This window comes from Carica papaya, chromosome 2 (assembly GCF_054855325.1).
Source record: "Carica papaya isolate Zhongbai chromosome 2, ASM5485532v1, whole genome shotgun sequence".
Classification (NCBI taxonomy): domain Eukaryota; kingdom Viridiplantae; phylum Streptophyta; class Magnoliopsida; order Brassicales; family Caricaceae; genus Carica; species Carica papaya.
This window is the reverse complement of record NC_142310.1, coordinates 31,346,179-31,370,512: the sequence shown is the minus strand read 5'-3', so window position 1 is coordinate 31,370,512 and position 24,334 is coordinate 31,346,179. Positions and strand designations below refer to the sequence as shown.

The 24,334-nt window shown below is 33.4% G+C and overlaps 2 protein-coding genes and 1 long non-coding RNA gene across 4 annotated transcripts; 2 read left to right on the top strand and 1 right to left on the bottom strand.

Moving 5' to 3' along the window:
• Positions 1-16,492: 16,492 nt before the first annotated feature.
• LOC148268962 (uncharacterized) lies at positions 16,493-17,155 on the bottom strand. The gene is made up of 2 exons (XR_015816740.1): positions 17,078-17,155; positions 16,493-16,867 (listed from the first exon to the last, which is right to left on the bottom strand). It is a non-coding gene; the product is annotated as an uncharacterized LOC148268962 (long non-coding RNA).
• A 950-nt stretch (positions 17,156-18,105) lies between these two features.
• On the top strand, positions 18,106-19,115 carry LOC110823780 (protein PLANT CADMIUM RESISTANCE 2-like). The gene is made up of 4 exons (XM_022054257.2): positions 18,106-18,296; positions 18,398-18,469; positions 18,538-18,750; positions 18,853-19,115. Exons 1-4 carry the CDS (start codon positions 18,188-18,190, stop codon positions 18,933-18,935), a joined length of 477 nt encoding a protein of 158 aa, XP_021909949.1. The 5' UTR covers positions 18,106-18,187; the 3' UTR covers positions 18,936-19,115.
• Positions 19,116-20,243: 1,128 nt separating this feature from the next.
• LOC110823891 (protein PLANT CADMIUM RESISTANCE 2-like) lies at positions 20,244-21,545 on the top strand. Of its 2 annotated transcripts, none has more exons than XM_022054388.2 (4): positions 20,244-20,669; positions 20,763-20,834; positions 20,935-21,147; positions 21,293-21,545. In XM_022054388.2, exons 1-4 carry the CDS (start codon positions 20,459-20,461, stop codon positions 21,379-21,381), a joined length of 585 nt encoding a protein of 194 aa, XP_021910080.1. In that variant the 5' UTR covers positions 20,244-20,458; the 3' UTR covers positions 21,382-21,545. The 2 variants fall into 2 exon arrangements, with proteins under 2 accessions (XP_021910080.1, XP_021910081.1); XM_022054389.2 differs by having other exon boundaries at positions 20,315-20,669; positions 21,270-21,334.
• The last annotated feature ends 2,789 nt before the right edge of the window (positions 21,546-24,334 follow it).

Here is a 24,334-nt window from a genome sequence, read left to right as displayed (position 1 = left end):
ATCTTTTTTTTTTTTACATTCAAAACTATATATAAGTAAATAATTTTTGTTATAGATGGATAATAATTTATTCTTTGGATAGTTAGTTATAGGTTGAAAGATGTTCATTTTTGTGTTGTAAAGGGTAAAAACATTTTCAAAATAATTTTTCAGCAAAAATAAATTACATTTGATGAAATAACAGTAAAAAAGTAATTTCAAACTTAAAAGTATAATTTATTTTATTTTTTTAGAAATGATTGTAAAACTACCATAATTAAGATAAAAATCTAGTGGTGAATTTATTTTAATAAATAAATATTATTTTAAAATGTTTTAATCAGATATAATTGGTTGAAATGACCGAAATGATCCAAATCCGTGAATTAAGTCTGACAGAAAAAAATAAAAAGGCAACACATTTAAAGAGGTTGTACGTATGTATATATCTGTATTCCACTAAAAAGGAATTGTTAAGGTGTAATTGTGGTATATGTATATAGGTATTTTAGGGGAAGTATAAGTATCTTGTTTTTAATCTTTGAACTTTCTAAATTTTTTTTTTCCCATTCTCTAAACCCTAGGAATTTTCTTTCGTTGCCACTCCTCTTCACTATTTAAATATTTTTTTTTTTACCAATTATCCTTTGTTGTTTTACTTTCCTCTTACATATGTTTGCAATACTTAATGATGTGAAGAGGTAAAAGAGGAATTCAAGATTAAGAAGCTGTTTGAATAATGATTCAGTAAGGATGACATGATTTTTTTATAATTTTTTTTTGTTTGTTTGTATTTCTAAATACATAATACAATTTTTTACTGGTTAAATTATGATTCTCAAAATTATAATTTTTTATTTTATTTTTTCAAACCACCGATTTGGTAATTTTAGGATTGTTTGATAATTTTTTTTCCTTTATATTCTTAATATTTTTTATTATTTATAAAATTATCTTTCATTTTAAATCATTTTACCCAACACTTTTCACTCTTCTTCTTTTTTTTCTTATTCTCTAGGGTTTTTTTTTTCTTCTTCTTTTACCCGACAATGATTTAAGAAGAGCTGCACACTTCTTCTTCTTCTTATTTTATTGTGCATATATATATAATTATATATATATATTTTTGTATATAAACATGTATTTATATATTCAATTAAACTCATGTAATTATATTTTTAATTATACACAATAAAATTAATATAATTAAATATATTATATAATATATTTAATTATATTAATTTTATTGTGTATATATATTTATATATTTAATTATACATATATACATAAATTTATATATTTAATTATATATAAATACATGTATATAATTTTTTAATTATAAATATACATATATGTAATATTTTAATTATATATATATATTATATGTATATATTTAATTATATCTATATTTAACACTATATATTTTTCTAATTTTTTCTTTTTTATTTTTTATTTATTACTATATACAATAAAATAGAGACAAAATAGACAAATTGCTCAAATATATAACCATATTATACTATCAATACAAACAAAAACAGGTGCCACTACCAGACATTAATAGATAATCATCTAAACATAGTTAAATGTGAACATTAATAAACCTTACACATACTATACTATACCCAACATTAATGAACCATCATGTAAATCATCCAATCAAGCTCTAAGGCGAAATGCAAGTAACTTCTTTTATAGTATCATAACACATAATGGATAGGGAACATCCATATCAAACAAAGGCTCAATCAAATACATTAGTTTTAGGTACGATCATTTTAAATCCTTTAATTTAAGTAGTTCATAATACATCTGAGTGAACGAGAGATCTGGTACGATTCTAATCACTTAATTTCTTAAAACAACTAACTATTAGACATGGTGAGGTTAAATAAAAGAATGTTGAGAGTAAAAAAAAAATAAGTTTTATAGATTGAACCCTAAGTGAACCAACAAATCCTTCAGATCCCTTAATGGAACATTGGCTATGATTTAATGACATTGTAATCACTTGTATCCAAAACTCATTGTTTGTTGATATAAAGCGTAGCACAGTTTATGCAGATACAATGCATCAATTATGGCTTGCGTTAAAGAAAAGACATGTGCAGCAGATGCATGAAGTAATTATGAGGTAAAGCAAGTGATCACAAACCTCATGTACAATTAAGATCCTTCAAGTATTTACTTTTTAAAATTAAAGAGTTTGTTTGATGAATTAATGACTTATGAATTAATACTGTGACATCCCAAGTGTTAATTAAGGCAAATGAGTGTTAGATACAGATTCAGAATAACAAGTGCATGATAAAAATTTTACAACAGAATCAAACCTTAACAAATTCCTTACAAATATATATAGTATTCCAAATATATACATAAACTGAGGCCAGAAGTGGCTACAAAATACAAAACATAAGGGTCACTTCTTTCACTATGCTGCTGGAATACATCAGAGTGCAGGAATAATCATGCACTCTGTAATACCTAGACCCGAAATTTGACATGAGATTAATTTTAACATTAAAAAAATGTATAAAAATCTATTTTTGAATTAACAAATTTTAATTTAATGTGAAATTATGGAAAAAATAGGTTGAGTATGAAATTGAAAATAATTTTGGAAAAAAAAAGGGTGAAAATTTAGGTTCGAATGGTGTTTTTAAAATAAAAATAAGAAACTAGGGGTTAGAACGCAATCAAAATTTTTTTTACCATGTAGGACCGCTTAGTCAGAAGTCTCGACGAACTAGAGCGCACCGCGTGGCAAGGCATGCTGACTCGGCGCCATGTGGGAGGCCATGCTGATGATCTGCGTGTCCCGCAATCGGATGACCTGGAAGCATTTCCGCAGGTGTGGACAGTTTGGATCTGTTCCCTCCTCAGGTCCGATCAGATGGTCACGATTAAATGCAATGAATGATATAGATTCTTTCACTCTTTAAACACGATTGGATGGTCGAGATCAAATCGCGATAAACAGTCCAGATTCATTTTTTCTTTAAGTACGATCGGATGGACGAGATAAAACGCGATAAACGGTCCAGATTAATGCAAGACGAGTATAAATATTTTGCATCACACTAAACCCAAACTCTAGCCACCAGCCTCTTACCAGAGAAGAAGAATCAGTCGCAGGAGAAGGGAGCCGACCACCGTCCGTCGCCACGCTAGAACCACATTCGACCGCCAAAAAAGGTAAAAATTCTCTCATCCGCTTGAAATTTGATTTTGAGCACCCCCCATGGTCAAATTGGAGCAAAAAGAACGGCTGGAGAGCCGAAAACTGCAGGCAAAATCCGCAACCTCCTCCGATGAGCCCCTTTCCGTTTTCTATTTCGTGTGATTTTTTTATTTTTGTGTTCACCGTTCTATTTTTTACAGGTTGATTGAAAAAAAATGCCCAGCCATGAAGGTGAGCCTCATAGCCGCCGCACCAAAAAATTCTACCATTGGTAAGTTTTCATTTTTTGACATTTTTCGGCCAACCAAGGTCCCCTAACGTTGTTTTTCGCAAGGATGGGTATAAACTCGATCAAAACTGGCCAAAACTTACCCAAAACGGCCATATTGAGCCAAACTACCGCCGCGGGTGGGAGTGCCATCGCCAGAGCACGGCGCTGCCGCTGTGCCGAAACCCCAAAATTTGGCTAAAAAGGATTCTTAACACAAAATTTCCATTTTTAGAGTATTTTCATATACGTGAAGTATAACGGCCCCGAAAATTTAAAAAGAAATGCATATAATAATTTGAGTGCAGAAGCAAAACAAGGTTAAGGTTAACATTCCTTACATGATAATTTAAAAGTACTAAACAAATATTACGGAATAATTTCTCTGAAAAAAATACGAGAAACAGAAAAAATAAAGGAAACTATAAAGTATCTAGCATCTATTCGCAGCCTTCTTGCAGATCGGGCTCGGGAACTAGGTTTTCTTGATCTGAAATAGTTAAATAAAGAGTGAGCTACACTAGCCCAGTAAGGACATCATACTATATCATCAGTACAGAAGTAAAGGTTGGTAGAAAACCAAAAATAACCAATGGAGTACTAAATTTAAACCAATACATTCATTAAAAGTAAAACCATTTACCCTTTTTCTTACCATTGGAGAATATGTGAAAATAACCTATAAAGACAATAACATCATACAGATCATAACTCACACACAGTCAGTAACATAGAACATATCATAAATTCATATTCATTAACAATAACTAATCATCACCGTTTCTCGTTTCACCAGCCTACTAGTATCTATAGGGATCCATAGGGGTGTCCCCGCTACACGTGTTTCCCTTAACAATCTTAATTCCAGGGCCGGCCCCATACCCGGTCCGGTATGAGCACCAAGACATTAAACCTCAATACCCCGTTCGATATGAGGGTGAAGCGGGTTGTCCCCATACCCCGTCTAGTATGAGTGCCAAATGACTAAATCTCTATACATCGTCCGGTATGAGACTACATTCATGGTAGGGTTCCAGTCTCCATACCCCATCCGGTATGAGACAACGTTCACGGTAGGGTTCTTTATGAACCCGATCCGTCCACCATCTCCCAGGATATCTAGTAAGGCTGTCACCTTATTAGTTTATTAGATCACATTCCTTTCCTTTTTCTCCTTAATCTCCATTATCAAATTAAACACAATCACATAAACAATGAACATGCACCCGGTAATACAATCATATCTTAAATCCTAAAATCACACAATAGTCAAGTAAGACAGTAATACGTGCATTTAAAACTCTAAACCAGATACCATCACGCCTTTAAACTGTAAAATAAATCAATAGGAATCAACAGAGAACAATGTCCGATTTGAGCTCCATTAACAATCCGTAATTCATTATGCACATCTATTTAATTTGTACAAAAGACCGTATTATTATTTATTTAGACTTTAAATCTATGATAGGAAATAGGGTGAGGGGTCCTTATCTGATTCGACACCAAAAACTAAATGGTTACTGCGCCTACGGGCTGTCTCTAGGTTCCCTAAATTTTTCTTCATGAACTAAAACGTGCTTACAGTACCTACAAATGTCCCAAATAAACTCACGTTCATTTATCTCACATGCTTTTATACCAAATTTGAATGGATTACCTAAAAGAGACATTTTTCAAAACATCCCGCGACGATGTTGCTGACTTTTGGCGATGTTTTTCGGCCAATTAGCCGGTTCTTTCACTCTGATTTAGCCATAGGTGTGTTTAAAATTAAATTTCGTGCAAGAGGGAAAATTTTTACCTCGTTTGGCGGTCGAAAATTGCTCCGGTGCGGTGGCAGTCAGCCACCCCAGCGGCTAAGGTTAGTGTTTGGGTGCGATCGCTTTTAATCTGGACCGTTCGATCGCAATTAAATAGGGAGTGAATCTTTACCTTTCATCGTGATTCAATCTGGGCCGTCCGTGCGTACGGAAACGAATCTCAGCCGTTCGATCGCGCGCACGCGGATTACCGACGTGGCTCCTCCCACGTGGCCTCCCGCGTCAGCGCCTCTGCCACCTGGCGCGTCCTGGTTGGTCGGGGCTGCAGACCAAGCATCTGATGTGGCTTAAATTTTTTAAATTACGTTTTGACCATCAGTTTCTGATTTCTCTTTCAAAAATACCCCCAGAACCTAAATTTTCACTCATTTTTTCCAAAATTATTTTCAATTAAATCCTTAACAAATTTTTCACCCTTATTATTATTATTATTATTTTTCTTTAAATCAAATTAAAATAAAATAAAATAAATTAAATTAAATTAATAAATAATTATATTTATAAAAAAAAATAAAATAAAAATAAATAAATGTTGGGTGTTACATGAATCGTGGTTTTATTTCTGTAGAAAAATTCAGAAAATTCGGAGACCACTAGTAAGTACAGTAAAAAGTTCGGTATTTCGAATACCGATTTAGGTAAGAATCCCTTACCTTATTCTCTGTTATAGAATTGAAGGTTAATAATTGATAATATGGTATTTTGTGTAATTTAAAAAACTTTAAGAATAATTACAGGTTATTAATGGAGCTGGAACTGGTTATTTCTTTATTTGTCATGTTTAATTGATAAATTTACAGCTTTAAATACATGATGATATACTGAAATAGTTAAATGATTCAGTTGTGCTTTTTTGATATATATATTGCTTGTCTTGTGTGATTTACAGTTGATTTGTGAAATCGGAAATTAATAGACGAACGAAAAATTATTTTTTCATGTGAATTAATGAATAATAGCCTTATTGGATATCCAAGGATATGGTAGACAAATCGTGTACATAGGGACCCATACCGTAAACGTTGCATCATACCAGAAGGGGTATCGAGGAATTGTATTTTTTGTGCTTATATCGGATGGGGTATGGGACAACCCGATTCACTATCATACCGGATAGGGTATTGAGAGATGATATTTTTTGCACTCATACCGAACGGGGTATGGGAACATCAATGTTGGATAATGGTTCATGTGTAGTGGAACATCCTTATAGGCCCCGAGGGATACTAGTAGGTAAATAAAAAAGAAAAATTATTGTTGTTGCTCACTTGAATACGAGATTAGAATGTTATTTGAGTTATTGTCTCTATAGATCGATTTTAGAAATCTTACAATAGTAAATATATACAATAAATGGTTTTTCTTATTATAAATGAATTTATTTAAATCAAGAGCTTCATTGATTGTTTTTATGATTTTTTACCAACCTTTAGTTTATGTATCGGTGAGTAGTGTGATATTCTTATTGGGTTAGTTTAGCTCTCATTTTTATTAACTATTTTAGATCAAAAGAACTAAGACTCAGATCCCGATCAATAAGAGGATTGTGAATAATTCGCCACCTAGACTCCCTTCAAAGCTAATGAAGGTCGTCGTAGAATGCTTAATATATTGCCTTTTGTTTATTTCTTTGATTTTCGTTTGTTCTTTAAGAAAAGACATTTTCATAGCTCTATTGAGTATTCTAAATTATTGTGTAAGGAATGACAACCCTAAACTCTATTATTTCACTTATATATTTAATTTATGATATTATTTTTTTTTTAAGTTCCGGATCTTTACAGTTGGTATCAGAGCCGCATTCCTCGGAACCATTCCTTACACAAAGACCTAAGGCAACAGCAAAAAAATAAATTATCACTCAATCATTCCTTGTGAAATATAGGTACAGATAGATGAGAAGAGGAAGACCCCCACTAAACTAAGCAGCCCAGGAGAGTTTGCTTCAAGAGAATGTTGACCGACTATTTAAAATACTGAAGAGACTCATCGCTGCTCAGCATGCCTAGGAGGAAAGGAGGGAGCTACCTGACCCTCCTCCGCTGCCACAATTTGAACCCCCTGCAGCGGGAGGATGCTGAGCCATCTCGATACAATCTTGCTCCTCCATAGTACCATTCAGCATCACCATAGTATAATCCAGTGCCTCCACCGTATCATCTAGTACCACCACAGGGCCATTCGGTCCCTCCCTAGCATAATCCAGTCCCTCTCCCATGGGACTCAGTTCTACCCATGATGTACTTAGGCTACATTGAGAGGTATAAAAGACAAAAATCATCTACTTTTGTAGGAGCATCCTTATTTGAAGAGGCTGAGCACTGGTTAGCTGAGACAGAGAAGACTTTTAGGACTCTTGGAGTGGTTCCCGAACAGAGAGTTATACTCGCCACCTACATGCTGGTGGGAGAGGTGGATCCCTAGTGGCAACTCAAATAGGCCACCATGTCCATTTCAGTTACTTGAGAACAGTTCATGATGGCCTTTAATGCAAATTACCTTCCAAAGAATCTCCGACATTTGAAGAAAATGAAGTTTGTACACCTGATCTAGGGTGATATGACTGTGTCAGAGTATGCGCTAAAGTTAGTGGAGAGGAACCTTCGTATTTTTCTACCAGCAGTAAAGAATCTTAAGCTCTCGATTTCACACCGCAGACTAGCATCCATTGTACCTATTCAGTAGAGCAAGAGACCTAGGCTAGTGACTCAGGCTCTTCATCAGATTCTGGCAATAAGACACAGTAAGACTTGTCTGCACTGTGACAAGGATCATGGGTACCGACCCTGTTATCGCCTCAACAATACTTGTTGTATATGTGGGAGTGCCTAGCATTATACGAAAGAGTGCCTGAGGAATCAGAACCAGGCCAGACCTCCTATTTAGGGTAGAGCTTACAACCTCACTCAGCAAAATGCAGAAGCTAACTCAGACATGATACAAGGTACATATACTATTTGTAACCATCTTGCACATGTTTTGATTGATACTAATGCCTCACGTTCATTTATCTCACATGCTTTTATACCAAATTTGAATGGATTACCTAAAAGACTAGATTATATGTTTTTTGTGTATACTCCTGGGAGTATGACACTATTAGGGGAGATTATATATATAGCCTATATAATAGATATAACAGATAGAAAATTGAGTGTGGACCTAATAGAGATTGAAACGAGGGATTTTGATGTAATCCTAAGAATGAACTAACTAGCGGCGTATCACGCCACCATAGATTGTTTTCACAAGAAACTTGTATTCAACCCTCTTAATAAAGAGTCATTTACAAATTAATAAAATTCTTGAAATATTATTTTCTCACAACATTTTTCCTATTACCAAGTGCTTTAACTCAGCTGTTTTCTCTAAATAGACAAACCTAAGAAAAAAAACTTGCATTTGAGAGATTCTGATAGTCTGAGACTTTCCGAATGTGTTTTCTGATGAACTACCCGTACTGCCAGTGGATAGAGAAATTAAATTCATCATAGATTTTCAGCCAGACACTCAGCCTATCTCGATTGCCCCATACCCGATGAGTCGTGTTAAGATGGAATAGCTGAGAAAATAGATCAATGAATTGCAGGATAGTAGGTTCATTCGAAATAATGTGTCCCCTTGGGGTGCTTGAGCCACATTTGCAAAGAAAAAAGATGGGACATTAAGGTTATATGTTGACTATAGGGGACTGAACAGATTCAGGATCAAGAATAAGTATCCATTTCTAGGATCGATGACTTTTTTTATCAGTTAAAGGTACCCAAGCCTTCTCTAAAATAGACTTGCGTTTAGGTTACCATCAGGTAATGATTAAGACAAAAGACATTCCCAAAATAGCCTTCTGGACCAGGTACGAACACTATGAGTTTCTAGTCATGCCGTATGGACTAACTAACGCACTAATCATCTTTATGAATGTGATGAAGAGGGTTTTTAGACAATTCCTAGAACAGTTGTTCATTATATTTATCGACGATTTCCTGTCCTATTCAAAAAGTAGAGAGAAATACACTCACTATTTGACTCAGGTTTTACAGGTTCTTAGAAAAAATAAGTTGTATATAAAGATAAGTGTGGGTTCTGGCTCGAGGAGATTCGTAATTTTCTGGGCATAACAGGTAATTACTGCAAGTTTGTGGAAGGATTTTCTAGTCTAGCTGCTCATTTGACTCGACTCACAAAGAAGAACGTCAAGTTTGAGTGAACGAGGATTGTGAAAGGGGTTTTTCATAACTAAAGAAGTAGTTGATTACTGCACTTGTGTTGGCCTTGTCGAATGGGTTAGGTGGATATGCAGTTTATAGTAATGCCTCCTGCCTAGGGTTGGGTTGTGTTCTGATGTAGCATGGGAAAGTCATACCCTATAGGTCCAGAGAGTTGAAGAGTCATGAGAAAAACTATTTCACTTATGACTTAGAACTTGCTGCAATTATCCACACATTGAAAACTTGGCGTCATTACTTGTTTGGAGAGATTTTTCAGATCTATACCGAACATAAGTGCTTGAAACACATATTCACTCAAAAGGATTTCAACATTCATAAGAGATGATGGATAGAACTTTTCAATGACTACGATTGTAATATTTTGTATCACTCGAGCAAGGACAACATGGTAGCTGGCGCACTCAGCAGAAAAAATGCAGGTATGTTGGCTCACATCATGGTTTTAGAATGTAGGGTAATAGGGGCCGCACAATAGGTACGACTTTAGGACTTAAAGAGAGTTACATGTTTGGCCTGCCTAACTGTTCAACTCGAATTGATATAGAGAATAAAGGAAGCCCAATCTGCCGATTCCACCTTAACAGCCCTCAGGAAAGATGCAGAACATGGATTAAATTCAAAATTTTGAGAATCTACCGATTGGTTGCTCAGATTTCAGGACAGAGTGTGTGTTCCTTGTGACAGTAAGGTGAAAATAGACATTAAGATAAAGGATCATATCTCAAAGTTTGCCATGTATCCTGGAAGTACTAAGATGTGTCAAAGTATACAACCCTGATTTTGGTGAAATGGGATAAAAAGAGAGATGACCTCATTTGTTTCCAAGTGTCTAGTGTGTTAGCAGGTCAAGGCAGAACATCAACGCCCAGACGAGCAATTCAGCCATTATTGATTCTGGAGTGGAAGTGGGAACACATCACAATAGATTTCGTGATAGGTTTGTCTAGGGCGTGCTTGGGACATGATGCCATTTGGGTAATTTTCGACCGACTCACTAAGTCTTCTCACTTCTTTTCCATCAAGATGAGTGACCCATTGGACAAGGTCGCCAGAATGTTTATCCAAGTGATAGTCAAGTTACATGGAGTACTAGTGACAGTAGAATCTGATAAAGACCCTAGGTTCACTTCTCGGTTCTGGTCTAGTTTTTAGTAAGCCATGAGAACGAAATTGTCTCTTAATATTACATTCCACCCTCAGACTGATGGACAATCAGAAAGGACAATCCGTATATTGGGGGATATGCTCCAAACTTGTGTTCTTGACTTTGGAGGCCATTGGGATGATCATTTACCCTTAATAGAGTTCGCATACAATAACAGCTATCAAACAAGTATCGACATAGCTCCGTACAAAGCGTTATATGGTCACCAATGCAGATCGCCGATTTGTTGTGAAAAAGTGGGTGATAGGAAATTGTTTGGCCCAGATCCTGTGAAGGAGATTAAAGCAAAAATAGTTAACATTGGGAAGAACATCCAGACGGCTCAAAGCATGCAGAAGAGTTATGCGGACACCCGGAGGAGGGATTTAGAAATTTGAGAAAGGTGATCGTGCGTTCTTTAAGGTCACTCATTTCAAAAGAATCAATAGGTTTGGCAAGAGGCAAAAATTAAATTCCCAGTTTATTGGGTAATTTGAAATCTTAAACAGAATTAGTACCGCAACCTAGAGACTGACACTACATCTAGAACTATCAAGAGTCCATAATGTGTTTCATGTGTTCATGCTGCGCAAGTACAACTCGGACATCTCTTACATCCTAATCTACGAGCCCCTTTCACTCCAAGAGAATCTGTCCTATGAGGTGGTACCAGTGGGCATTGTGGACCAAAATAGCAGAGTACTCCACAACCGGAAAATTTCCTTCTTTAAAATCCTATGGCAGAATCACACACACACAGAGACCACATGGGAGCTAGAATCAGATTTCAGAGTTCAGTATCCCCAACTTTTTGATTGAGGAAGGGAGACAAATTTGAGGGAACGAGATTAATTTTAACATTAAAAAATATTTAAAAATTTATTTTAGAAATTAATAAAATTTAATTTAATGTAGAATTATGGAAAAAATAGGTTGATGATGAAATTGAAAATAATTTTGGAAAAATGGATGAAAATTTGGGTTCGTATAGTGTTTTTGAAAGAAAAATTAGAAACTAGGAGTCAGAACACAATTAAAAATTTTTTACCACATATGATTGCGCAGTCAGCAGTCTCGATGAAATAGAGCACGCTGTGTGGCAAGGCACGTTGACTCGATGCCATGCGGGAGACCACATTGGCGATCTGCTTGCCCTACGATTGGATGGCCCAGAAGCGTTCCCGCGCGCGTGGACAGTCCGGATCAGTTCCTTCCTCAAGCATGACTGGACGGTCCCAATTAAATGCGGTGAATAGTTTAGATTTGTTCCCTCATTAAATACGATTGGATAGTCGAGATCAAACGCGATGAACGATCTAGATTAATGTAAGACGGATATAAATATTTTGCATTACAACGAAACAAAACCCTAGCCTCCAGCCTTCCGTCAGAGAAGAAAAACCAGCCGCTGGAGAATTGAGCCGACCACCGACCGCCCCTGTGCTGGAGCCACCTCTGACCACCAGAAAAGGTTAAAATTCTCCTATCCGTTCGAAATTTAATTCTGAGCACCTCCATGGCCAAATCGAAGCAAACAAAATGGTAGGTGAGCCATAAACTGCGGGCAAAATCTGCAACCTCCTTCGATGAGCCCCTTCCTGTTTTTCGTTTCCCGTTTCATATGATTTTTCCACCATTATGTTCACCGTTTTGTTTCTACAGGCTGACAGAAGAAAACACCCCGCCACAGCATAAAATTCCATAGGTGGGTTTTCAGTTTTTGACTTTTTTCGGCCAATCGAAACCTTCTAACATATTTTCTCACAGGAATGAGTATAAAACTGGCTAAAACTGGCCAAAACTGGCCATACCGAGGAAAACTGTCGCCACGGGCGGTGGTGCTGTTGCCGGAGCACGGCGGTGCCGCCCTGCTAGAACCTTAAAATTTGCTAAAAAGGGATTTTTAACATTGATTTTTAGTTTTGGGGGGTATTTTTAGGTATCTGACGCGTGTTTTTATCTTTAGAGAAAAATTCAAGAAACCCATAAACCGCTAGTAGGTGCAGTAGAAAGTTCAGTATTTAGACACCGATTCGAGTAAGAATCCCTCACCTTATTCTCTGCTATAGAATTGAAGCTTAATAATCGATAATACGATATTTTGTACAATTTAGAAAACTTTGAGAATAATTACATGTTATTAATAGAGCCGGAATTGGTTAATTCTTTATTTGTCCTGTTTAATTAATTGTTGAATTTATACTTTTAAATACATGATGATACACTAAAATGATTAAATGATTCAGTTGTACTTCTTTCAGAGGGCACACCATTATCCAGTGGGAATGATTCTCTTACATGTTTCCAGACCAGATAGGGGAGGGAGAAACAGATACCACGAAAGGTAAGGGGAACAGACACCCCTCAGAGATAAAAAGTCTAACGAGACACTTGATAGAATATGCATATCAATACACATAAATCTCGGACCATACAGGTTTCATTCTATTTTTTTCTTTTTACTTTTACTATTATGGACTACATATTACATACAAATTTATTAAGTATCTGTAATTCATATAGCATGCTTGAAAATCAGAATAATTCCACTCATTTGAACACTGAGACATGCAAAAACAAGCAAAATAACAATTATATTAAATTTATTTATCTAAAAATACTCCTTAAGACTTCGAAAGTAATAGTAGATTCCTTACCGAAACCTTGATGTTTTCTTCATGACCATTTTTCTTTCTCTCTTATTCTCTCACTAATTATTCTCTCTCTCTCTCTCTCTTTTTCTTTATTTCTCTCTCTTTAAACCTTTGAAAAATAGAAGAAATGGAAGCATGGAGTGGAAGGGAAGGGGAAGGGCAATTCATAAAATTTCAGAACCATTGGATTCGCACCATGTGGCAAAATCTGGTGAAGAGAGAGTAAAAAAAGATTATTGGCATGAAAAATGAGGGAGAAAGGCTTCCTCCACCGGCGGTGGTAGCACGTCACCCAAGGCAGTGATGGTGCACTGCCCGAGGTGGCAATGTTTCAGTCGGCGCGCTACAGACTAGCCTACAGTCGCACAGGCTTACTGTCGTGCGTGCATGGCCTAGGCGCGCTGGGCACCGCGTGCACAAGCCCCAAACACACAGAGCAGGCTGGCGCGCGCGCAGTGTGCAGCATCATTCCGTGTGCGAAGTGACGCGTGGATGGCCCACCTACGCGTGATAGGATGCGCGTGCAGGTCCTAACCCTGCATCGTGCGCGCGGATGGGTCATGCGCACTGTGCGCACACCTCGTAGCCACTGTGTGTGCATGCACGCGCGCACAGTTGCCAGCACCTGTGCGGGCAAATCGCCCTCTTGCAGAATTTTTCTTGGAGCAGTTTTTTTTTTGTTTCGCTATTTTTTGATTTTTTTTTTCTAAAATTTTATTTTAATTTAAAAATAAAATAATTTATAATACCTAAAATAATTTAAAATAAAATAAAATAAATATTTATAAAAATAAAAATAAATTAAAATCACGATAAATGTTAATAGCATAAATTAATTAAGTTAAGGCAGACAAAGACCTAAATAAATAAAGTTTTCAAATTATTTTAGCACAATGATAAGCGGAGTGTTATAAATATTAGCCTACATGTGGGGGATTTAGGACAATAGTTGAATACCAATATAAAAAATGAATATTCTATTAGAGAAGTCCGTGTAGAGGTCCTGACACAGAGTGACAGAATTGAAAGAAAACATTAGTAAATATTTAAAGTGGCTAGAGCCCTAAAATTTCATAATGGACTTAATTTGAAGTACCAGAGTGATTTCATTTCGACAACAATATATATGATGAATACAACTCCATCCTTATCAATTGACAAGAAGACTCCATTTAGGTTTGGCCTTCGAAAGATGGCTTTTATTCTTTGTTTTTTCCTTTTTTAAGAAAAATGAAATGCTTATGTGAAAAATAATATGGACTACATTGTAAAAAAAAAAAAAGTGATGTACAAACAAGATAAAGTGCTTTTGGAGTGGATCGGAATGCTTGTGGGCCTATTGTGCCGAACTATAATAAACTACATGACCATTATAACCCAATTCCAATTATTCTTTAAATTAAGCAAATGACCCAAACCTCCATTTATTATATAATTTCTGATCAAATCACTAATAAAAAATCCTGTACCTTCTTCTATTCTCTCTTTTTTATTGTTTAGATACTTATTTTTTGGATTTATGGCATGACAAAATTGAATAAAACAACATAAATAAAACTGTTTTCAGTGGGCATAAGTTATTTATTACACATTAATTAACACCTTCAACTTTTCAGACATTTAATATAGCAATTTGCAATCCATCACATTCTAGAAAATAATAAATAAATCAACCAGTTTACATGTGGGCTTTTTTATTCATCAACATTGGCGGCTTTCGACTTGTAATACGATGGCTTTGACCCTTTTCTCTTCCTATTGTCCAATCTTAGACTATTATTTTTATTATTTTAAAAAAAAAAAAACCCATTTGTAACATGCTATAAATGGGTTGGCATTGATCTTATGGAATTCCTATTCGTTTGTTTCTTTTAATTTTAAAACGTTTGTGTTGTCAAAGATATTTATCTTCTTCTACAAAATAAGAGTTTGTAAGATTGAAATTGGAGTTTGAGAATGAGATTTGATAATAAAATTATAGTTCAAGTGTTACGTTATTATATTAATTCAGCCAATTATGTATTCAAATATTTGATAGTATATTAAAATTTTTATTTTTTATTTAATTTATTTTCATATATATTTTTATTGAATGATTGTAATTGCTAAATTAAATTTAAATTATAATAATAGTGGTCATAATTAAATTTAATTCACGAATAATATCATCATTATGGTTGCAATCTTTAACAAAGATAACAGTCATATAATTATTTATATAATTTTACAATTTCAATAAAGGTATTATTATTTGTTTTTTACACTCAGCGTGTTGGAATGGGAGGAATTATTAGGTGTGCCCACTCACATTACGACACCCATAAGCCCACCAATCTCTCTTTAAAAAAAAAAAAAATCAATGCTAATACTTTCAAAATTATATATATATATATAATTTTTTATTATTATTATTATAGATTGATAATAACTTATTCTTTGGATAACCATGAGTTGAAAGATGATTATTTTCTATTGTTCATGGCTGTGTTATAAGTGGTAAAAATATTGTTGAAATAGTTTTTTAATAAAAATAAATTATATTTGATGAAATAACAGTAAAAGATGATGTTGTATTTAAAAGTATAATTTATTGTATTTGTTACAAATAATTGTAAATGTTAAAATAATTAAAAAATGTAATAATTATTTATTTTTAATAAATAAATGTTATTTTAGATTATTTTTTACTGTGAAAATCTATTTCATAAATGCAAAATATCATATTAGCATTAAAATAATAAAATTTTAATACTTTAATATAATTAAAATTATCAAATATTAGTAAATTTTTAATATTTTAAGAATTGAATATGCCTGTAATAAATTTAGTGATGATAATTTTAGAAAATTTATGTGTATGTTTTTGTTTTCTAAAAGTAGAACAATTCCTAAATATTTGTAAAATATACATATGTGTTGTATACATATTAAAAACACATTTTAATTTGAATTTCGCTAAAATTCCTTTTTTTTTTTTGTCTAATTACAAAATACTTTAGCATAATGTAGCTAAAAAAACTTCAACTAATAATCCACTAAAAGATAAGAAGAAGAAGAAGATTATTGAAGGAATAAAGTACTAAATTCTGAGCTATAGGAATTGAAACAAAAAAAAAAAAAAGAGATGAATGATTGCAAGGGTTAGTGATGGATGAGTTAAGAAAGTTGTTTTGTTTTAGAGTTATTTATAAAGCTGGACAATTCTCAACGCTGATGAAAGGTTCATTCATTGCATTAAAGGGTTGGAAGATAAATTACATATATATAGAGCTCCTTAGCCCTTGAAAGACAGAAAATATAAGCAATGTAAAAACACAGAAGAACAAAAGTAACATGGTAGGGTAGGTGGTACATGCAGCTTTAATGGTTTTTCAGACTGGGACTATTTGGCACAAAGGAGGAGGACGATTGTATTTCAATTGTCGACTGTTTTCGGCCGGTTTGCATCAATCCATGTGAGAAAATATGTTAAGGGGTCTCGGTTGACCGAAAAAAATGAAAAATCGAAACTCACCGGCGGCGGGGTTCTACAGTGCGGCGGCTCTGCTGATTCACCTTTGCGATTAAGTGTTTTGCTTCGGTCAACCTGTAGAGAAGTAAACAGTGATTACAATAGTGAAAGAATTATGCAGAACGGGAATCGGGAAGGGGTTTATCAGAGGCCGTTTTTGTAATTTTTCGCAGCAATGCCATCCGGCTTTACCCGTGGTTTTCGGCCAATCTGCCGGTCTTTTTGCTCTAATTTTGCTATGAGGGTGTTTAAAATTGAATTTCGAGCAAAAATTTTTTTTTTTACCTCTTTTGGATGTCGAAAGTGGCTCCGGCGCGGTGGCGGGCGGCTATGGCTGGGTCTTCTTCTTCGGCAAGGGTGTCTGGTGGGTAGGATTAGAGTTTAGTGTGAAGAGAATTATTTATATCCATTTTCTTTTAATCTAGACCGTTCATCGCATTTGATCTATACCGTCCGATCGCGATTAAATAAGAAGTAGATTTGGACCGTTGATCGTGTTTAAATCTGACCGTCCAACCGCGTCTGGGGAAGGAACGCATCTGGACCGTCCATCTGATCACAAGCACGCAGATCAATCGTGTGGCCTCTCGCGTGGCACTGCGTCACCGTCTCTTGCCACACGACGCGTTCTTGTTAGTCGGGGTTGCTGACTGGGCATCATACGTGACACAATTTTTTTAAATTATGTTTTGACCCTAGTTTTTGATTTTTTTTTTATAAAAAATAAATTTAGAACCTAAATTTTCACTCTTTTTTTGAAAATTATTTCAAGTTCATCATTCACCTAATTTTCTTTATTTTTACATTAAATTAAAATTAAAAAATTAAAAAATTATATTTATAAAGTAATTTTAAATTATATTAAATTTAATTTGGGTATTACACCTCTATTTGGGCATAACAGTTGTTATTCTTGAGCTCTCATTATAAAATTGAAATTTTATTCATATAAATAAATTTTAATATATTAAATGCGAAATAAATAAATAAAAACAAAATAAATAAATCAGTTTTCAGTGGGCTTAAGGTATTTATGACGCATTAATTAACACCTCTAACTTTTTAGATATTTAATTCAGCAATTTGAAACCCATCACTTAGTCATCGCATTATCAAAAAGAAGAAGGAAAAAAAAAAAAAAAAAAAAAAAAAAATTGTCTCATCCTACTACATTAAGAAAGGCGGCCTTGGACTTGTAAATGGTGTATTTTTCCATTTTCTCTTGCTATTATCCGATCTTAGATTATTATTTTTAATTCAGAAAAAAACAAATTCTAATAATAATATCTTCCACACACTATAAATATGCGTCCAGATCGAGAGACCAAACACCACACATATACAAAACGCTTTGTGTTATCCAAAACGGTGAGTTTCTTTTGTTAGATTTACTCTATGAGCATGCAGTCTTCAAATCCAAATGCTCATGGCAAGTCGGGTCAGCCTGGAACCGAGCAAGAATGGTCAACTGGCTTCTGCGATTGCTGCTCCGACGTCCCAAACTGTCAGTAATTCTAATTTTATTGTTTCTTAAATGTTTTCTCAGATTAGTTACTAAAAATCTATGTTAAAAATTATTATTATTATTATTTTTTTACCCTTTAGGTTGCCTTACGTGCTGGTGCCCGTGTATTACGTTTGGACGAATAGCTGAAATCGTCGATCGAGGATCAACATGTAAGTAAAGTAAATTAATTATTAATAATGATTTTTAATTTTGTCTAACAATTGATTGACATGCACAGCTTGCGGAACCACTGGAGCTCTATATATTATAATCGGTGTTTTGACGGGGTGTGCATGCTTGTATTCTTGCTGCTATCGTACCAAGTTGAGAGAGCAGTATAAGATTAAAGGAAATGATTGTCAAGATTGTTTGGCTCATTTCTTTTGCGAGTTATGTGCTCTCACCCAACAGTATCGTGAACTTCAAAATCGAGGATATAACATGTCAATTGGTAATTAATTAATTCATTAATCCTTTATTTTTAATAATTGGAAGTAATTAATTTATTGCTTTTAAGTACTATTCTAATTTAATTTTCTTCTTGAAAAAAAAGGGTGGAACGCAAATGTGGAGCAACAGAGTCGTGGGGTGGCAATGACTAGGCCCCCGGTGGTGGAAGGTGGAATGACCAAATAAATACGGATTAATTGCCTAGTAGAATTTCTGTTTGTTTCTTTTAATTTTAAGATTTTTGTGTTGTTGAATTTATGTTATTGAAAATATTGCCTTCTTCTGTGAAAATAAAGGTCTGTAAGATGAAATTTGAATGAGATTTGATTAATAAATAATTTCTCAAGTGCTCCATTATTATGTTAATTCAGCCAATATATGCATTAAATTTTTTATTTTCTATTTAATTTGTGTCCGTACACTTGTTTATTGGATGCTTGCCAGCGATAAATTAAATTTATATTGTAATGCTGGTGATTTTTTGTTATTATAAATAATATCATTGTAATATTTAATAATAATAACAGATGCACAAACTATAAATAAAAATTAATACTTATCATCCCTACGTTTGAGTGATATTGTGATCTCCGCACTCAATTAATTAATTAATATAATAATTATCTATATAATTTTATAATTTAAATAAAACATTAAAGAATGTTTGTTAAATAGAAAAAAAAAAAAATTAGTATTAGAACAAAATTATACGAGTCCAAAATTTATTTAATTTTAAAAATTGACCTTTCAAAACTTTTTCATAAATTTTCAATTTTTTATCTGAATACTTTTACGTTGACTTGTTGACTGGACGTTTGAAGTCTTTAAAATCTTGTCGCTTATCGTTGTCCCACTCGGCGTGTCTGGATGGGAGGCGTTATAGGGTGTTCCCACTCCCATCACATCACCCATAAGCTCATCGGTCAACATCCCTCTTTCTTTCTTCATGTTAGTGGTAAAATATTAAAATTTATTTACATTTAAAAATAAATTATAAAATATCAATAGAATTTAATATTTAAAATCTGAATATATCTTTAATAAATTTAGTGATGATAATTTTAAAAAATTTAGAACAATTTCCCAAAAACATATGACACATACTTATGTATTTATGTATATTAAACTAAAATTATTTTCTTTTTTCTTCCTTTAATTACAAAATTCTTTAGCACACTGGAACCAAAAACTGCAGCTAATAATCCACTAAAAGATGAGAAGAAGAAGAAGAAGAATCCGACTGAAGTAGTAAACTACCAAATTCTGAGCTTTGGGAATTAAGAAAAAAAAAATTAGTGATTGGGAGGATAAGCGGCTGACGTGTCATATTTTTATTGGTGCAAGGATTGGCTCAGCTTTCCCAATCAACTTTCGAAACGGCAATGGATCTTCCTTGCAGTTACGAAGAAAGTGAATAGTACGCGCCTTGACTTTTCCAATCATGGCTGCCCTTGACTCGGTAAACTGCGCTTCGTTCACTGTCACTGATATTTTACACTCCATTTCTCCAATAATCTCCACGAACTTTCTCATCATCATCTTCTTCTTTTTCTTTTTTTCTCTTTGTCTTCATCTTCAACTTAAGACCATCTCTTATAAACAACAAATACATACATGCAAGTAAAGATAGATATAGAGATATTATTATTATAAATCTTGTTTTCTTCTGTAAATCAACAAAAATACAGGCGCGCAGTCACGAGAAGTTCATGGCGGCCCGTCCTCTTGCTTCCTCACCTCTTTTTTCTGAATCCACCGACACTAACACCACCGCAACCAATGGTTTTCCAGTGAACTCCACAAGTTCATACTACGGTGCTCCTGATGTTAAACGACAACCAGCCGTCCTTCCTGCCAGGCCCAAAATTAGGCGTCCATGGTCAACGGGTCTCTGCGACTGCTTCTCCGACTGTCGAAACTGTAAGTGGAAGCTAAAAAAAGAAACCTATATCACTATATTCCAATTCGCAAGCTCGATCTTGCAATTAGTTTACGATTAACGCTTCTTGGCAGGCTGCATAACATGTTGGTGCCCATGTATCACTTTTGGCCAGATCGCGGAGATTATAGACAAGGGATCATCGTGTAAGTAACTTGAAATAACATTATAAACATAACATGATCTGTAAATTGAAAAAGGAAAATCTTTTATATCGGAATTGATGATTCAAGGTGGGTTTTGCAGCATGTGGTGTAAACGGAGCATTATACACGTTAATTGCATGCGTGGTTGGATGTGCTTCCTGCTATTCATGTTTCTATCGGACAAAAATGAGGCAGCAGTACATGTTGAAGGAGAGCCCATGTGGCGATTGTTGTGTTCATTGTTGCTGTGAGTACTGTGCTCTCTGCCAAGAGTATCGTGAGCTCAAGAACCGTGGATATGACATGTCTATAGGTATATATATTTATCTTCATGTATGACACTAGTTTCAGTTTTCTACTTTCTGGGTTTCTTTTTGGGAGGGATTAAGTTTCTTTTGGGTTATGGTGATTATTTAATTTGTTGTCTGATATTAGTTGTTAATTGACCCTTAATTAAGGGTGGCATGGAAACATGGAGAAACAGAGTAGGGAGGTGGAAATGAATGGTTCTGTGGCACCGGTGGTAGAGGAAGGCATGAGCAGATAAAGCAGAATTTGCAACAGTACCTCAATTTCTGTACTAGGGGTCATTAAGATGTATATATGTATATGTATATGTACATATATGAACTTTGTTATGATCAGTAATTATATGTTGTATTGTTGCTCCAATCAAATAATTAAGGCTCTTGACTAAATTTGTTTTGTTTATCTGAAAAATCCAAAATCATCCATAGTCTGTTTAAGCAAGAAAATGGAGGAAAAAGAGAAGTAAAGAGGAAATAATGGAAAAGGGAAATGAAAAATGATGAGATAATTGAATGAGCCATACGATATTTCTAAGAGAGAAATTGGACTCTCGTTGGAAAACCCCCTTTTGTTTTTCTTCTTTGAACCCCAAAACCCAAAAACCTTCCCTCTCAAAATTTTCCATTTAGCTCTCCCTCTATTTGTTCTCTCCCCAAGAAAACCCAGAAACCCCCTTTCAGTTCTTTTAGTTTCGCCAATTTCATTGGCTTCTTCTCTCTTTCTTTATTATATTCGAGCTGAAAACGGCGACGTTTTTCTTCATGTAACTAGACCATAGGACTGGGTATTGGGCCAAACAAAGGAAACTGGGCTTCGAGGAGTAAATGCTAATTAGTGAAACTTTGATTGGGCTATGCAGGAAATATGTCTTTTTGATCTTAGGATACACTTTCTCGTACGTACTGTCCTGTTTAGATATTGGTATATGGTTTTATGTATAGATTCACCCTAAATGGATTTACTTACAACATTTGAATTTCGATAATTAATTTTTCTTCAACTATCTGTAAATCCTTGAGGGATGTTTCCAAATTTCGAAATAATTGCTTCTAGTGGGTGCTTAACCGTTAGTTTTTTATTTGAGGTCCATGTAATGAGCCTAAAATTGACTTACTACGGACATTTATTTATCTAGTTCTATTCATATACTAACACTACTAGTACAAAATCATGGTGGTGTTGATATATATATATTTCATTAATATTAAATATTTAACGCATATGGTTTTTAAGTAGAAAATATTTCTTCATTTTGTATAATAAATATCTTGTTGTGTTACTTTAAATATTTGAGAATTAAGTTAAATTGAAGCTGTATTTAGGTTTATAAATAAAATTGTAAATTTTAATGCTTCAAATAACTTTATCTAATATTTTTTGAATCCTATAACGTCAAATTCAAAATATATTACTATTAACCGTTATGTTTAATTCAATCATTTAATTCATATAGAATATTTACTTGAATTTGAATTTATATTCAAAATAACAAGCACACTTTTGAGTTTCAACACTTTAGGGTACTTGTAATTAACTAATAATCTTGATTTAGTTGTACAAATTATTTTGTATTTACAATTCAATCAGAAAAATATAGTTTTGATTTTTATTTATGGAACAACTATGTAACTTTTAATAAAATGTATAGTTCAAAAATACATAGTAATTTAACTAAGAATGTAGTTAATAAATTTAAAACAATCAAATAGGAGATTAACTTGTTAGTCGGGCAGTTAATGTATCGGACATACCAATTAGGGTTACTATTAATGAAATTAGAGGCATAATCTTGCACAAAAATAAATATTAGTGTAACGATAACAATTTTAAAACTGTAAAACACATCAAATATGAATGTGTATTTATGATAATCACAATCATTAAGTTAACTAATAGACAAATATTATGAAAAAAAAATTATAAATGAAGATTAAAGAAAGAAAAATAAGTAGCTAAAATCATGTGCTCTTGTATCTCTTGATTTGATGATAACTTCTTATTGAATAATCTCCTCAATTCAATAAACAATTCCAATAATTTTAAGTACTTTGTGGAAAAATTAAAATTTAGAAAAAAAATTTCTTATTATTTTATAGGAATGACTCTTACGAAATAAGTTCAAAATACATCAATCACAAATCATATTTATAAAAATATTGTTACATTTTTATATTCAAAATGATTAAATAGATAATAGATATATACGAAAATAAAATATCAATTATTAGATAAAGTGATTTTAAAAAATTAAAATAGACATACCAAAATATTTTCAATTCATCACATCAAAGTTATTTATTTAATCTAATGACAACCATATTCATAAATATATAGAAGTACCAACTGTATAGTTAAGTTAAATTATAATTATTAAGTGTAAGCATAATTAAAAGCATTAACACTAACCATACCCTTTTGGATATTAAGTGAAATGACAAAATCATGAGACTAGGAACAATAATGAAGAACATTATTACATTAAGCATGCCCTTGTACAATAAGTACTTTTTTCACAGTAAGTGCTTTTATATTATACACTCTTTTTTAGCTTTTGCTTTTTTGACGGGGACTTCACCATCATGTTTCTACAGGCTTTTTAAGTTAACACAGCTGGCTTATCTTCCTTTGCAACCTTTCCATGGCCATTGTCTCGTTGAAGATTAACACTAACGAGGACAAGTGTTGGTCAAAACCCTAGAAAAGTCAGCTCTTGTGTTGATTCTCTCTGACGTATGTCATTAGTCCCAATATGGTTTCTCAAACACATTTAACTTCAAATCATTTTGAAAGAGATAATTGCCACTTTTAATAGATTTTAATGTTTCCTCTTAATTAATTGACTTTCATCTTTTTAATTATTATTTTGTGCAGCAATTTGCAATCAATCCATGAATCATCACTGCTTAACCAATCACCAAGTTACACGTGGACTTTTAAATTTTGTGAGGGACCATATATCAACAAGATGACTTTTGATTAAAGAAATTATTTAATTTTGTAAATTTACTAAATATTTTGTCTAAAAAAAATTAATACAAATATTTTTCATACAAACAAAACGAAAAATGATTAAATTTATGGACTTGTAAATAACGAATTGGAGTATTTAGTTTTTCACTTATCATTATTTGATATTGGAGTATTATTAAAAAAAGAAAAACAATTTATAAAATGAATTAAAATAATTTCTA

Bases quoted from the DNA above. Each gene is read 5' to 3' on its own strand.
- LOC110823780 (XM_022054257.2), top strand. From the start codon at position 18,188: ATGAGCATGCAGTCTTCAAATCCAAATGCTCATGGCAAGTCGGGTCAG. The intron at 18,297-18,397 runs GTCAGTAATTCT...TTTACCCTTTAG, and splicing joins CTGCTCCGACGTCCCAAACT to GTTGCCTTACGTGCTGGTGC. The intron at 18,751-18,852 runs GTAATTAATTAA...TTGAAAAAAAAG, and splicing joins AGGATATAACATGTCAATTG to GGTGGAACGCAAATGTGGAG.
- LOC110823891 (XM_022054388.2), top strand. From the start codon at position 20,459: ATGGCGGCCCGTCCTCTTGCTTCCTCACCTCTTTTTTCTGAATCCACC. The intron at 20,670-20,762 runs GTAAGTGGAAGC...GCTTCTTGGCAG, and splicing joins CTTCTCCGACTGTCGAAACT to GCTGCATAACATGTTGGTGC. The intron at 21,148-21,292 runs GTATATATATTT...CCCTTAATTAAG, and splicing joins TGGATATGACATGTCTATAG to GGTGGCATGGAAACATGGAG.